Genomic DNA, 15,000 nt, shown 5'->3' with positions numbered 1-15,000 from the left:
TCAGCCGATGGTGGACCTCTTTGCTACAAAGTTCAACAAGAGACTCCCCACTAATGTCTCACCGGTCACCGACCCGGAAGCGTGGGCAGTGGATGCTCTGTCTCTAGACTGGTGCAATCTGATTGCCTATGCATTTCCTCCTTTTCCAGTTCAATCCAAAGTGATCCGGAAAGCAAGACTGCTTCTTGTTATTTTTGTACCGAAATGGGCGGCTCAGCCCTGGTATCTGGACCTCCAGTCCTGACACACGTTCCACCTCTGGAACTCGAAACCAAACCTCATCTGCTGAGGCAGCCTCGTTCGGGAATCCCTCATTCCAATCCTCAGCTGCTCCACCTGCACACGTGGCTGCTGTGCGGTCGGAACTGTCAGCTCCACCAATGAAATCTTCGACCCCTCAGTCGGCCTCTGTGCCAGAGGCGTTTACTGAGGGGGGCGCCTCCTCTGACCTCCTCTCCATAGTCTCCAAAGCAAGGAGGGCAGGGACTGACTTATGCTGGAAGAAATGGTTGCGGTGGTGTATGGCTCAGGACGTTCCCCATAATAACCCTACGAGCATGCAGCTGGCCAACTTTCTGGCTCACTGTTTCTCGGTTCTCGACCTGTCTCCTAGTTCTCTGTGAGGGTACAGGTCTGCCATCTGTAGCACCATCAGACAGCTAGGTGGTCCTTCCTTTGAAGTGGATTTCCTGCTCAGAGAGCTGGCTAGGGGCGCCTCTCTGAAGGAAGCTAGAAACCCCAGAAGAGTGCCCCTGTGGGACGTGTTCCTGGTGCTGGATTTCATTTAAAAGCAACCATTCGAGCCCTTGGGTACTGTTCCTTTCGACTTACTCACCCTCAAGACCACTTTCCTTCTGTTGCTGGCCACAGGCCGTCATGGAAGCGATATACATGGTCTCAGTGGAATGCCACAAGATCTGGCCTTCCACAGAGATGGTTCCATCACCCTCCATTTCCCTCCAGAGTTCCTGGCTAAAAACCAAGAGGACCCTTCCACCTCTCTGAGGGTCAGACCTTTGATATTCTTGCCCAAGTCAATGAGGATAGGCATCTCTGCCCTGTTTGGTGCCTCAAATACTATTGGGATAGGTCTTGCCATAGGCGTTCTTCTTATCTCCCTCAGTGAGAATCACAAGAAAGACATTGCTGCAGGCATCATTTCCCTCTGGGTTACCCAAGTCATTCTTAGAGCCTACTCTCATGCTCACAGGGATATCAGCTGTCTTAATCCCAGAGCAAACGAAGTGCAGGCCATAGCCACTCAGTGCCACTGCAGCATGTCTTGGAAGCAGCCTTCTGGTGGTCTGAGAATCCCTTCATCAGCTTCTACTTCAGGGATTTCCGTATGACCAGGGCTGACGGTTCCAAGGGGATTTCTTTTTTCGCGGCTAACACTACTGTCTCAGTTACAAGGGCTCCCCATGTAAACCAGTAGGCATTGCCCTCCTCCATTTGCTTTAAATTCTGCTTCAGTTTGACATGGTACAGTATATGACACCAAAAGGAGGGGTTTGTATTACACTCCCTGTTTGGTGGTACATATACTTACCATGTCAAACTCGAATGCCCGCCCGTCCGTCCCCGCGTCTCTGCCGTGGTTCTCATGGGGCATTTTCTCAATGGCCACGGAATGATTCAGCACTTGTAGCTTTTAGAGCTGTTTGATTGGCGAAGAGCGGACCGGGCAAGACACCGTTTTCACCGTTAGCCGCGCGAAATTTGGCCAAGCAGAGCAAACCGATAGGCCTAGTTTGCATCACTTTGACATGGTAAGTATATGTATCACCAAACAGGGAGTATAATACAAACTCCTCCTCCAAGTCTGCCAATATGTCACATTAAACAAGTAAAGTGGAGTGATGGCCTAGAGGTAACGCGTCCACCTTGGAAGCGAGAGAATCTGAGCGCCCTGGTTCGAATCACAGCTTAGCCACCGATATTTACTCCCCCTCCACTAAACCTTCAGTGGTAGTCTGGACGCTAGTCATTCGGATGAGACGATAAACCGAGGTCCCATGTGCAGCATGCACTTAGCACACATAAAAGAACCCACAGCAACAAAAAGGTTGTTCCTTGCAAAATTCTGTAGAAAAATCCACTTCGATAGGAAAAACAATTAAAACTGCACGCAGGAAAAAATATAAATAAAAAAAATTGGTAGCGACGTGCTCTCCCTGGGGAGAGCAGCCCGAATTTCATGCAGAGAAATCTGTTGTGACAAAAAGAGAAATGGATTTTATGAGAGAGGTGGCGTTGAAACTTCAAAGCATTAACCAACCATGTTACGTCAACAAAGGAAGTGTGACACGACATCGTTTTTTGAGCTTTTCTCACTTCCTGTAAGGAATTTCCGCATGAAACGTCACTAGTTAAGTAGTTTATGCAGTTTGGTAGCTAAATATAGTAGGTGTTTCCCAAAGTAGACTTCCATCAAATGTTGTTGGCTTTTAGCTTTTCAAATTTGAAGTGTCAACTGCGTTACAACGCTTGTGACACGAAAATTTAAATCCGCATTTGTGAAACATTTGAGCTGTTTTAGACAATTTCACGCTCTTATGTCCATTATTCCGATAGATTACACACATTCACCACGCCATCTTCAGCTGACCGAATCTAGATACAAGCAATGCAGAAGATCAGAGTTGTTCATCAGATTTTGTGACACTACATATAACGCGCTTATGGCTTCGATTTTGTGTCCAACAAGAATTAAAAAAACTAAACATGATGCACTTGCGCAGGATAATGTTAAGAAATAAGTTTTCTTATGATAGATAATAAAATTTCTTGTTTAAACTTAATTCAAGCTTTGTAACAGGCTGATGTTGGAGACCACGTTTGCCAGTCCCAGTTTCAGTCGCCATTTTTTGACTGCTTTTCATCATTTGAGCAACATTGCTTAAAATCTAGATGTCCATGCATGTTTTTCTTGATACTGGCATTTCTTTAATGTTATTGGAAACATTTATTTTTATTTTTCAAAAGCCTTAATTTCAAGAGAAAAGATATGAAGTGGGGGAACCTATTTCTGGCTGCAAGACATGGGAAACGAGTCTGGTCTGTTAATCATTTATAGTGAGCAGCAGTGTCCCAGCACCACTGTTTACTCTGACCCCCACACACTGCCCCTCATACCAGTTAAAACAACGGTTATACCCAAGCTCCCATGGCTCTCTCTTTGTGTGCTGATTTGGGGAGGAAGAAGGGAGTAAAGGAAATAGATACATAGACAAGGATATTGAGAATACATCATTTGTTTTTCAGTCTCAGTAATTTCAAGGATTCGTAGAACTTAGCTCTGACATTAGATGTTTATGATATAGTCTTTTGAAGACACTGACACTGAAGTTTATGTTAAGTGTAGATGAAATAGAGTATGTGAGACTCGTTTTATAAATATCAATTTTTTATGTGTGTGACTGTGACTATTTACTGGAAAACTACTTATGAGTGAGGGTGGGGCATAACCTGACCACATGAATGTGGCTTTGTTATATTTAAGTTTAATCTTCATTGGTAATATGTCAAGTTCTATGTAATCAGAAACATATAAAGAAGAAGATTTTAGAATAACTAATTTAAGAGCACGCATATGAAGACTTAGGAGTGGTTTTAGGATGTTATCACTCGCTGAATCCCAGACAGTTGAGGCATAATTTATATAAGATTCAATGTAGGCATGAACAAATATTTTTCGAGTTTGTAAATTAAAAAAAAAAAAAGTTTAATTTTTAGAAAGTTGATATACCTTTTTGGAAACCGTTTTACATAACATTGATATGTGATCAGACCAAGTCAAGTTGTTATCAATAATTACTCAAAGAACTTTGTGACTGTCGACTTCTTCAATGATTTTGCCATTGATAAAAAGGGAGGAGGAATTAGATGCTTCTGTCTGGTTGTTATCAACATGTGTTTGTTTTCTGTGGATGCAGACTCATGTGATTTAGTTCGGACCAATCAGTTAATTGATTAATACTTACCTGCAATGTTCTGGGAACTTCAGAGAGTTTAGAATAGTTAACATGTAAAGTCGTATCATCAGCAAACAGTTCACAGAATGCAGTGATAAATATAGGTAAATCATTAATATAAATGGAAAACAATATTGGTCCCAACACAGAACCCCGAGGAACACCATAGTCAATAGGTAAGAGGAAATTCTTTTCCATGATTGATTATCACCAGTTGTTTCCTGTTAGATAAAAATGAGTGCAAGAGATCTAATGTATTATTTCATAAGCCATAAATTCTAAGTTTTTTCTAAGAAGTGCATGATCAATTTGCGAAGTCTACAAATAGAACTCCAGTAAAGTTATTATTATTTATATTTGTCAGCCACTCATCAGCTAAGGATTTTGTGCAGTGTGGCATAAATGATTAGGTCTGAAACCAGACTGACTTGGATGAAACAGATTAAAGAAATGAAAATGATTAAAAATGTGTTTTTTAATGTGTGTTTCTAGGGGTTTTGACAGAGTAGACAAGAATGAAATTGGTCTTTTATTTGAAGGCTCTGTTTGATCTCCTGACTTGTGCAGCGGGATGACTTTTGCTAGTTTAAATGCCTTGGGAAACTGATTTTTCGTTATACATAAATTGTGAATGTAAGTAAGGGTTTCAGAAATAACCGGTGCAGAAAGTTCCAAAATTTTCCTATCAATTCCATTCAAGCCTCTGGTTCCAGTTTGTTTTAAGTGTGATAATGCATTGTAAACCTCATGAACAGCCATTAAGGGAATGTTTGAGTCAGACGAAATATTTTTTTGACGTACAGAATTCACTTAAACCTTCAAGAGTATTATTTAGAGACCTATCAGATTTTACAGTTGAACTACCTATTTCACAAAAATGTCTATGCAGTTTATCAGGAGACATAATATCACTGACTGATGTACTTTTAGTATTGGCATTATGATTAGTGATCTGGTTTATCACTTTCCAGATTGATTTACTATCAGCTTTTGAAGAAACTAGTTCTTGAAAATATTTCTTTTTAACCACAAGCTTCCGATATTTAACCAAATTCCTTTGTTTAGCATACTCTTCTTTGGTTCCTGTTTTTAGTAAGGCATCTCTTAGAGAAAGAGAGAGAGAGAGAGAGAGAGAGAGAGAGAGAGAGAGAGAGAGAGAGAGAGAGAGAGAGAGAGAGAGAGAGAGAGAGTCCTAAAATTTACTTATCTGAACTTTGCACACTGTACCTATATTTCACTGATAAATCATGAACGGATTTCGCCATTTCAAATGATGAATGCCGCCTTTTGTCATTTAATGACTTAAAAGTTAAATGCATGTTCTTCATCTGTCTGTCCCTATCACACACACACACACACACACACACACACACACACACACACACACACACACACACACTCACTCGCTCACTCACTCTCATTCTTTCTCACACAGGCAAAACTGAAATTCCAGATATCAGTGGCCAGATGCTCCCTGACCTGATCAGCAGGGTTTCTTTCACTGTCAGTGTTTACTTCAGACTGGCGATGGCTGCTAAACTTAGAACCGGAATGAAGCATATATCAACTGGATTGGTACGCCTCCGTCCTTTTGACTGACATCGACAACGAGAATTTCAAATTTGAAGTAGGCCAACACAGAATTATTTTCTGAAACTCGCTGAGATATCTTGTAGTTGTTTTTATATTCAGATGTTAAGGCAACATAAAAAAAAAGTACCTATGTAAACTTACAGCTGTGTTTGTAGCCTGCCGGTATGTTTATTTCATTGGAAATCAGTGTGGAGCTGTCATTCCCTGTCAGGACCTGTAAAGAAAAAGCTGAAGACACACCTCATTTTACATTTTTTTTTTTTTTTTTGCAGGTCTTTAATTAAAGGTGATTTGCCATTGGTTGCCTTCAGTGATGCTCTGGATGTCATAATTTGTAACTAAAAAAATTAGACAGTTTTTATGATTTTTTTTTAATATATGGCAAGTGACAGGAATCAATAAAGATCTACTGAATTGCAGAATCTAATTTCCGTTTATTTTCATCAACCAACCTCTCTGGAAGCTATTAATAGTATTAACCTGTCAAGAACTCCGCCAGTTTCTGTCTTGAGGAAAGTGATATATAGATAGATCTGTCACATGTTTGAAAGTAAAATTGTTATGAGACTTACACTAAGTCTTACCGTGAGGTATATAATGTCATTCTAAATATCACTGTTTCAGGATTTGCTGTGAGTCAACACCTGGACTGCCCTTCAGAAGACTGGGTAGTGGGGTCCTCTATCACCCTGAAGTGTTATGTGCCCAAAGTAGTTTTCCCATCTAAATGTGTGGCTCACCCTGATACCGCCACCTTCCGTGTAACTACATCTGGTGCCACTTCTACAAGGTGCACCTTTTCTGATATTTCCACCAACACATGCAGTGGGTCACCCAATGAATGTAGCTGTGAGACAGGCAATGCCACCTACTACATTCTCCAGTACACCTTCACTGCTGGAATTGATGAGAGTGGATCATGGGACTGTTTGGCAAATTGTTACGATGCCACTGGACTGTTCCCGCAGCTGCAGACGACCAATAACAATTGTGATAACAGGGATGTGGGTAAGTCTGCTGTTTGGACAGCTGATCATTATAATATGTTGAAATAAGATGTATGGTCAAGAATCTGGATTGGTGTCTCCCCCCCTCCCCCACTTTTTGTTTTGTTTTTTGACATGCATGATGAAAACTTAACACTTGGTGTTATACAGTTTGTTTAACAGATTTGTTTATTTACCACATGCACTCAACACAAAAGACCATTTTGATGTATCATAATGTATACATGTATGCATACGCTTTTATTTGGTGTTATGTTTTATACGCTGGGGCTTCCAGAGGAACAGAGAGGAAGAGGATTGCACACACTCACTCACACTCTCTCTTCATACCAATAGCAGAGCCACATGGAGTGGTTTTTATGGAGCGTTTTCTATATAACTTTAGAATGAACAGAACCAAAACAGCAAATAGCAGCATTAACTCAATCTCTAACTCAACTCGCTGCTCCCCTGGTCTCAACCTGTCAGCTAGATCTGTGGATACAGGTCAGCTATCTGTACTACAATCAGACAGCTAGGTGGACCTACCTTTGAAGCAGATTTCTTTCTCAGAGAGGTCTTGTATGCAAGTGATATATATATATTGCATAGAAATCAACATTATATCAGATAAATATAAACAGTATATAAACAGTTGCAATATTTGTTCACATCAGTATGAAAAAAAAGAAATATATATATATATATATCGGCAGCATTCAAACTCCACAATTCCCAAAAAGAAAGCTTTAAAAAAAATCGTCATACACAGATGATAATTTGACTGTCTTGCACAATTTGTCAGTACCAATGATCCTCCTGAATCAATCTGCTCTCAACTAACACACACACACACACACTCTACAAATTGACACCCACTACTGTAACCCCCCCTTCAGTCTAAATTTTATGACAAAACAGTTTTCAAGGCCCTAATAAGTCATCTTTCACTGTGTCATCAGTGTCAGATTGGTGTAAAGGGGAAAGCAAAGCTGTCAGATCATTACATACTTTCACTTCCAAATTTGTTAAATTTTGTAAAATTACTCAATTTACTGTCAGCAGCATTGCTTTCCACTGCTGATGCAGATGTAGCAGTGATGTCTTCTTGGACTTGCACATCTGACAGCTGTGACAAAAAAAGAAAAAAAGAAAAAAAAAAGAATATGTAATTATAGCTTGAATGTTATGACATTTGTTTTAGTTACACATTTTCAGTCAAACTCCACACAACCCCCAAAATGTGTCAGATCTATTCACTGCATTATGCATGTGCAGAATCTCAAGCCAATGAGTTGTTTAAATAACTATGCTCTCTCTCTCTCTCTCTCTCTCTCTCTCTCTCTCTCTCTCTCTGTGTGTGTGTGTGTGTGTGTGTGTGTGTGTGTGTGTGTGTGTGTGTGTGTAAACATTCACATTGCCTGTGGAAGTAGCAAGGATCTCACTGTCTCAGTATCATTGTTACAGCACTTTCTGAAAATGTGCAAGCATTTCCACTTGAAAGAAGTATGTGCTGACAAATGTTGTATTGTGGAAATTCTTTGTAGTGTTTGTTTCAGGGGTTCATTTGTCAGTTTTGTACTATGTGTCAGAGATGCATATATCTGTGCTGAATAAATATCACAGCTAAGAATGTGACCAAACACACACACACACACACACACACACACACACACACACACACACACACGCACAATCCAGTTGAATGATACATTGGTGACTGGAAGTCGAAAAAGATCGACCAGCTGGTGTACTGTAATTGTCCGTTTTAAAGGTTAAATTGTGATTTTGGATTCAAACATTATCAGATAAGTGTGTGAGAAATGAAGACAGTATAATTATCCCTCTTTGAGAAATCAGACCCAAAACATTCTTAGGCTTGGCTGTTGAATTGAAATTATATATATCTTTTGAAACATAAATAATGAATATTTGATTCAAAATGTCACATACCGTGCTTGTTTTGAAGACCTTGTTCGTAAAAAAGTGAAGAAATATCATCGCCACTGAGAGTGCGGTCCTTTTCAGTTCACGAAGTGATTTCTTTTTTTTTTTCATTAAAAAGTTTCGTTCAGAATTCACTCCTCTCTTTTTATTCTTTCTCTCTATATTTCCTGTTCCAGAGCCAACAACAACACCTCCACCAACAACACCAGGTACTTTTTCCCCACTCTTCCCTGCTGCTGCATATGAATGTGTGTTATCACATGTACACATGGTTCAAAACACATAAAAATTTAACTTGTTTCCCTGGCTGAGAAAACCATCTATACAGACTTGTGAAAGTCATGAAACATGATAGGTATATAAGCATATTTCTGTTGTGCATGGGTTCATTTACATGCATGATTAAATTCAATCTTGCACAAGGATCTTGGAAATCTCTTCAAGAAATAAATGCAGTTAACAAGGGAGCAATTTTGACTAGTAAAATCTACAAAGTAAACTGTTTCGCTGCCTGATGCAAAAGAAAAATTTGACAGCAAAGTTTGAATGAAGTTTATGCGAAATTTGGATGCATGACTTAACGCAATGACAAAAAGGTTGAAACGATTTTTTTTCTTCATGTGTGAAGTTCACATGTTGATTTCGCATCAGTTTTTTTCGGGCCCATGGAATTTCATGTGAAATTTGCATATATATGAAGAAAAAAAGAGCCATCCATCCATAGTCACTCTAGTTTCCTGACAGTTTTGATTGAAACCATAATGCCAGTATAATCAAAGCCAGCACTTTGTGTGGAAAATAATGGTGGTGGTGGTTTCGGTAGTTGGCAGAAAATCATGTTTATGTCAGCAGAGATTTTAATTTTCACAGCCAATTTCCATGCCAGAGATTTTTTATTATTTTTTTTTTTTTTGACAAACCATTCCGTCAGTAATAAGGTACACCAGTGAGTTACAAGCCAACGCGGGGGGAAGATAGAAGGCAATATTCTTTTATGAAATCGGGTGTAGAGGGACTGACATATATATGTCAGTGTATGCAGGTACCTTTCAGTGTGTTGGAAACCTTTTCCTGCCCCCCTGCTTTGCATGCTTTCACCTCCACCTTCCCTCCCCAATGCTGTTTGTCTAACAAAGAAAACTGTATCCAGGGTCACAGAGCATGGATGACCCTGGTTGTCCAAATGACGGTGTAAAGCATTCTAACATCACTGGGAGTTTATCTGTTTTATTGATTGATATTTGTGATGCATGGGTAACTTCATACAGAATCATAAAATTGGTTATGGGTTTGTGTTGCTTTTCCTTCAGGTCTCACCATTATCCTTTGCTTAAACTGAATTCTCATTCCATACATGTGTGCCTGGTTGGGATTGGTGCTGGGGAATGCTCTAGGAAGCTTTATTTATTTATTTATCTTTATTTTACAATGTAACATAGCAAAATTAATTAAGGTATAAGCATGATGGCGATATCGGAATTTAAGAAAAGGAGAGAGGATGATGTTTAGAGAGCACAAGATTACAGCAACCAGTTGAAATCTAATGGTGCACAGATTTTTTACAATTTTACAACAGATGCACGCACACATTATGATTGTATACTGTATACTTATACTATATATTTGATTGCTTATCCATGACATGTAATGATTTTATTGTATTGACATGACTGACTTAACCCTTTGAGTACCAAAGATTTTTGTATTAAAAAAAAAAGAGAGAAAGCTGAGTCAAGGGTGCTTCAGTCTCTAACAAATCCCTATTTTCATAATGTGATGGTGAATTTTGTCTGGCGCTCAGTATATGCCAATTATTTGGTAAATGAAATGAAGCTATTTTGGTGCAAGAAAAGGTTTGCTGCTATTTTTTGTGATTTTTTGTTTGCTAAGATTTCTTCCAAAATGGTGGCAAAATCTGAGACATGCTCATGAGTACTCACTTTGCAGGTCTGTTTTAGGTAGTGAATATGCTCTACACAATAGTAATTAGTGTGTTTCTCTTTTAATACAAATCATCTACATGTGTCAGGCAACAGTTTGTAAATGGAAGGCATAACAAATTGCTTATGAAACTTCAAAACTACCCTTTTCGTGCATTACTTTTGTGTCCTGTTTCGTCTGCACTGCATCTGACCACAGCAGGTTGAAATACTGATAGACACTGATTTGGCCTCATCAGTGAAACAGGTGTTGGCTGTAAAAGAAACTACTCACACTGAATCAGTGAATGATACTGTAACAGTAACAAAAACACACAAAAACAAATTGCTATCTAACACACCGTACATCTGACTATTTGTGAATGTGTGTGTGTGTGTGTGTGTGTGTGTGTGTGTGTGTGTGTGTTTTTCCTGAATTTGAGCATGCGTATCATATATATGTTTGTGAACATGCGTGGTACATGAGCACAAATTTTTGTGTTAATATCTTTACTGAGAAACTACATTATACCATTGCATATATTAATTCGTTCGGGAATTCTTACCAAAAAAAAAAAAAAAAAAAAAAAAAAAAATCAAGATCATTACCACGACACGACAGTACTGTAAGTATATGTTGTAAATTTTATGATGAAATCCTAATTGCATTATTGATTCGTGTTTACAGTTAAATTATAACTAAAACGCAAATGAAATGGTATCCAACTGGGCTGACATGTCTCAGTGTTGTTTATTTCAGTTGCGGTCGTACACGACAATCGTCAACAAAGCCCCCACCATTGATCCCCCTGCCAGCGGTACTTCTGTCAGGACTGGTCGCTGTGATTTCCCTGACAGAACATTGTCTGCTACTGCTGGTACTTACACCTACAGGGTGACTGTCTCTCCTGGTCAGACCGTGAAGACAGAAAGTGTGGTTGTGGGTACGTCTTTAAGCTTTACAAACACACACACACACACACAGGCATGCACATTTTTTAAGGTGAACAGCTGAAACCATTTCTACATCAAATCATTTACAAATTCTGCAGTTCCATATGTTTTGATCAGCAGTGTTTTTTAACAATGATTTTTTTTTATAGTGCTATGTTAGATTATCTATGTATGTCTGGAATCATTTGAAGTTTAATTCGAAGCCGAAATGGCTCTCTGTTGTCATTTAAAATGGAATTAATCAGTCAGGTTTATCATTTCTTTTGTTACATTTTAAAGATATTCACACACGAGCAGGTGTGTACACACTCTTTGCCTCAGCTGGGCTATTAGCAACATGATTTCACACACACACATGCATACACGCACGCACACACAGAGAACACTTGTGTGTGCTTGCACACACACAATATATATATATATATATATATATATATATATATATATATATATGCACATATGCGCGCATGCTTACACACACACACACACACACACACACACACACACACACACACACTCCCCCCAAGCCCCCCCCCCCCCACACACACACCAAAATCACAGCATACCAAACCAGACACACATCCATGCATACAGATACTCGAACACAGCTGAGGGTAATGTTGACCAATGCAAAACTTGATCAACACGAACACATATTCACGCACACAAACACATCAGAACACATACGAATCAGAATCAGAATCAGAATCAGAATCAATTTTAATGTCAATTAAACCTGAACAAGGTTTATAAGACACGCATGCAAAGTTACATGAAACCACGCACAAAAAACAACAACAAACAAACAAAAAAACAAAACAAATGCTGAACAAGACATTGAATCACTCTTGCACGCTATGGCGTTTTTGACAGCAGTTACTGACAAATTTCCCAAATAGTCCCACAAGTTTGTCTTCCAGTATTAGCTGACTGGGTTTAATAATATTTGGAATGTAATTTTGAATTTTTTGTATGAATTCTATTCTAATTTCTTTGTATGAATTCTATTCTAATTTCTTTGTATAATTCGCAGTCATCTAAGAAATGAAATTCATCCTCTATTGTTTGACATTGTAAACATAGTCTCCTTTCTTTTGGAATGTTGAAATATCGGCCTTTTTCTATTGCTAAATCATGACAGGATATTCTTAATTTGCACAATGATTGTTTTTGATTATAATTAAGATATCCTTCAAGCAAATAAGGCTCGGTTCTGTATTCACGAGTAACTTTATTATAGAATAGTAGTTTAGATTTATTTTCAGGTTGGTTTCTCTTCCAGAATAAAACATATCCATATTCTAGTTTATTCATTATAACGTGGCTAAGTCTATGGATATTGAATGTTGACTGATTATTCCAAACGTGCCCTAAACCAAGATTCTGTAATATAATTTCAACGAAATTAATCCATGTTCGCTGTTTTGTTTTCTCTGTAAGCATATCATCATACACAATTTTGATATACGAATTTTCTCGTGCCTGTGTTATGTGAAACCAAAATTTTATTAGACAAATCACTTTTAAACTTAAGGGGTATTTACCTATTTCACCAAGTATTGCTAAATTTGTGGCTTTTTTGTGGACACCCAGTATTTGTTTAAAAAAGTTTAGATGAACATGCTCATGAGGAAATTTGTTCATGAGACAATGGTTATATAGTTTGTCAAAGGTAAAAGTAGCATCTGCTTTTTCACAAGTGGGGAACCATATTTCTGCTCCATACGTTAGTATTGGTGAAACGAGGCTATCAAATAATTTTGATATTATATGTATGCTTATGTTTTCATTCTTGAAAGATCTTTTAAGAATATGAGAAGCTTTATTACCTTGTTTTGCCAGATGTTCCATAGCCTTTTCAAAACTGCCTGATTTATGGAATATTATTCCCAGGTATTTATATTGTTCAGTTGTTTCTATAACTTCTGTTCCACATTTAAAAACAACAACATTCGAGCTCGTGGTTCTGATCTCGAAAATATGACAACTTTTGTTTTGCCTCTATTGATTTCAATACCCCATTGTTTACAATATAAATGTAACTGGTTTAGTTTCAGCTGTAGGCCATGTTTAGATTTTGAAAGTAATACTAAGTCATCAGCATATAAAAGACAAGAGATACTTTTGTTTTGAGAATGACTAACTGTTGGCGAATGGGTATCTGGGAGCCAATCAACAATATCATTTATAAATATTTTGAATAACGTGGGGCTCAGTGTATTTCCCTGTAGTACTCCTCTTCGAACATAGATTGAAGGGGAGAATCCATTTTCATTACGGGTGCAGACTTTTGTGTCTGTATACAAACTTTTTATTAAATTGAAGCACCTGCCTCGTATACCGATTTTTTAAAAAGTTTTGTGAACATACCTGCATGTGAAATGCTATCAAACGCTTTTTTGAAATCCACGAAACATGCGTATAATCTGTCCGTTCTATTTTTCATGGTGTAATCAACAATTTTTTTCAAAACAAAAATATGGTCTGTAGTTCTAAAACCTTTTCTAAATCCAGCTTGTTCTTTTGCAAGTAAATTGTTTGATTCTAAATAATCATTTAATCTGCTATTGAGGATTAGACAAAGTAGACTGCTTAAAGAACAATTGATAGTTATTCCTCTGTAGTTATTTGGGTTTGATTTATCTCCCTCTTTATGAATTGGGATAGATATCCCATTTTCCACAAATCCGGATAACATCCAGTTTTTAGAATGTAATTAAGTACTGTTTTAATTGTAGGAAGTAAGTCCGGTAAAACAGCTTTAATTATCTCATTTCTGATACCGTCTATGCCCGGTGATTTGTTGTTCTTCAATTTTTGGCACGCTTTTATTACTTCTGTGTCAGATATATCATTATCTAAACAAGTGTTATTACAATCCACATTGTTAAAACCGTTTTTCATCCCATTATCACTGGTATTTTGGTTTTCATCATCCATACCAACTTTGTTTCCAATAAGTTCATGTAAGTGGGTAATCCATCTTTTAACTGACAGGGATTGTGTGTTTTGATGCGTTTCCATTGTTTTTAGCTGTTTCAATTTTTTTCACGATGTATTTGGATCATAGGTCAGATCTTTGTTTAGCGAGTCAACTAGTTTTGATTTATACATTCTCCTTTTTTTTCTTAATGATTTTATTATAAAGTTTTCTCTTGTAAAAGTATTTCTGATGTAGATTTTTGTTAAATGCGTTTAAAGCATTTAGAATTGATTTCAATTCTTTGCGTTGTACAACACATTCCTTGTCAAACCATTTTTTATGTCGCCTTATCTTCCTAGACTTTTTAATTCTGCATGTAAGACATTTTTTTGCTGCGTCTTGCAATATTTGTGTGAATTCATCTATGACTGTATTTATCATAGAATTTGTACTGGTACTGTTAGAAAGTTGAGTATTCAAAATATCATTAATATATTTTAATCGTTTTTTCATTTATGGTGATGCTAGGATTATCCTAAGTTTCATTTTGGAATTTTCATCCCAGGAAAAAGCAATATCCTGAAAGGGGTTGTTGACATGACTAATTCCTTCTATAGAAACCTGTAATTTATTTCGTAACACATGGCCAGTTTCTTTGTGGATAGGATGATTGATCTTCAATGACAAGGGGCAGTGATCTGAAT

The 15,000-nt window shown here is 37.7% G+C and overlaps 2 protein-coding genes across 2 annotated transcripts in view; both read left to right on the top strand.

Annotated features, from left to right (window-relative positions):
- Positions 1 to 9,983, top strand: part of LOC143277629 (uncharacterized) — a 12,196-nt gene extending 2,213 nt beyond the window's left edge. Inside the window, exons 2-3 of the mRNA XM_076582513.1 lie at positions 6,192 to 6,575; positions 8,677 to 9,983. Of these exons, the coding sequence (XP_076438628.1) occupies positions 6,192 to 6,575; positions 8,677 to 8,786 (494 nt within the window). The 3' untranslated portion in view covers positions 8,787 to 9,983. The remainder of the gene's footprint in view (positions 1 to 6,191; positions 6,576 to 8,676) is intronic.
- The window catches only part of LOC143277613 (uncharacterized), a 236,577-nt gene that overhangs the window by 32,988 nt on the left and 188,589 nt on the right, over positions 1 to 15,000 (top strand). The window lies entirely within an intron of this gene.

The sequence above is a fragment of the Babylonia areolata genome, chromosome 34, assembly GCF_041734735.1.
Source record: "Babylonia areolata isolate BAREFJ2019XMU chromosome 34, ASM4173473v1, whole genome shotgun sequence".
Taxonomy (NCBI): Eukaryota; Metazoa; Mollusca; class Gastropoda; order Neogastropoda; family Buccinidae; genus Babylonia; species Babylonia areolata.
This window is presented reverse-complemented; position numbering and strand designations above follow the sequence as displayed.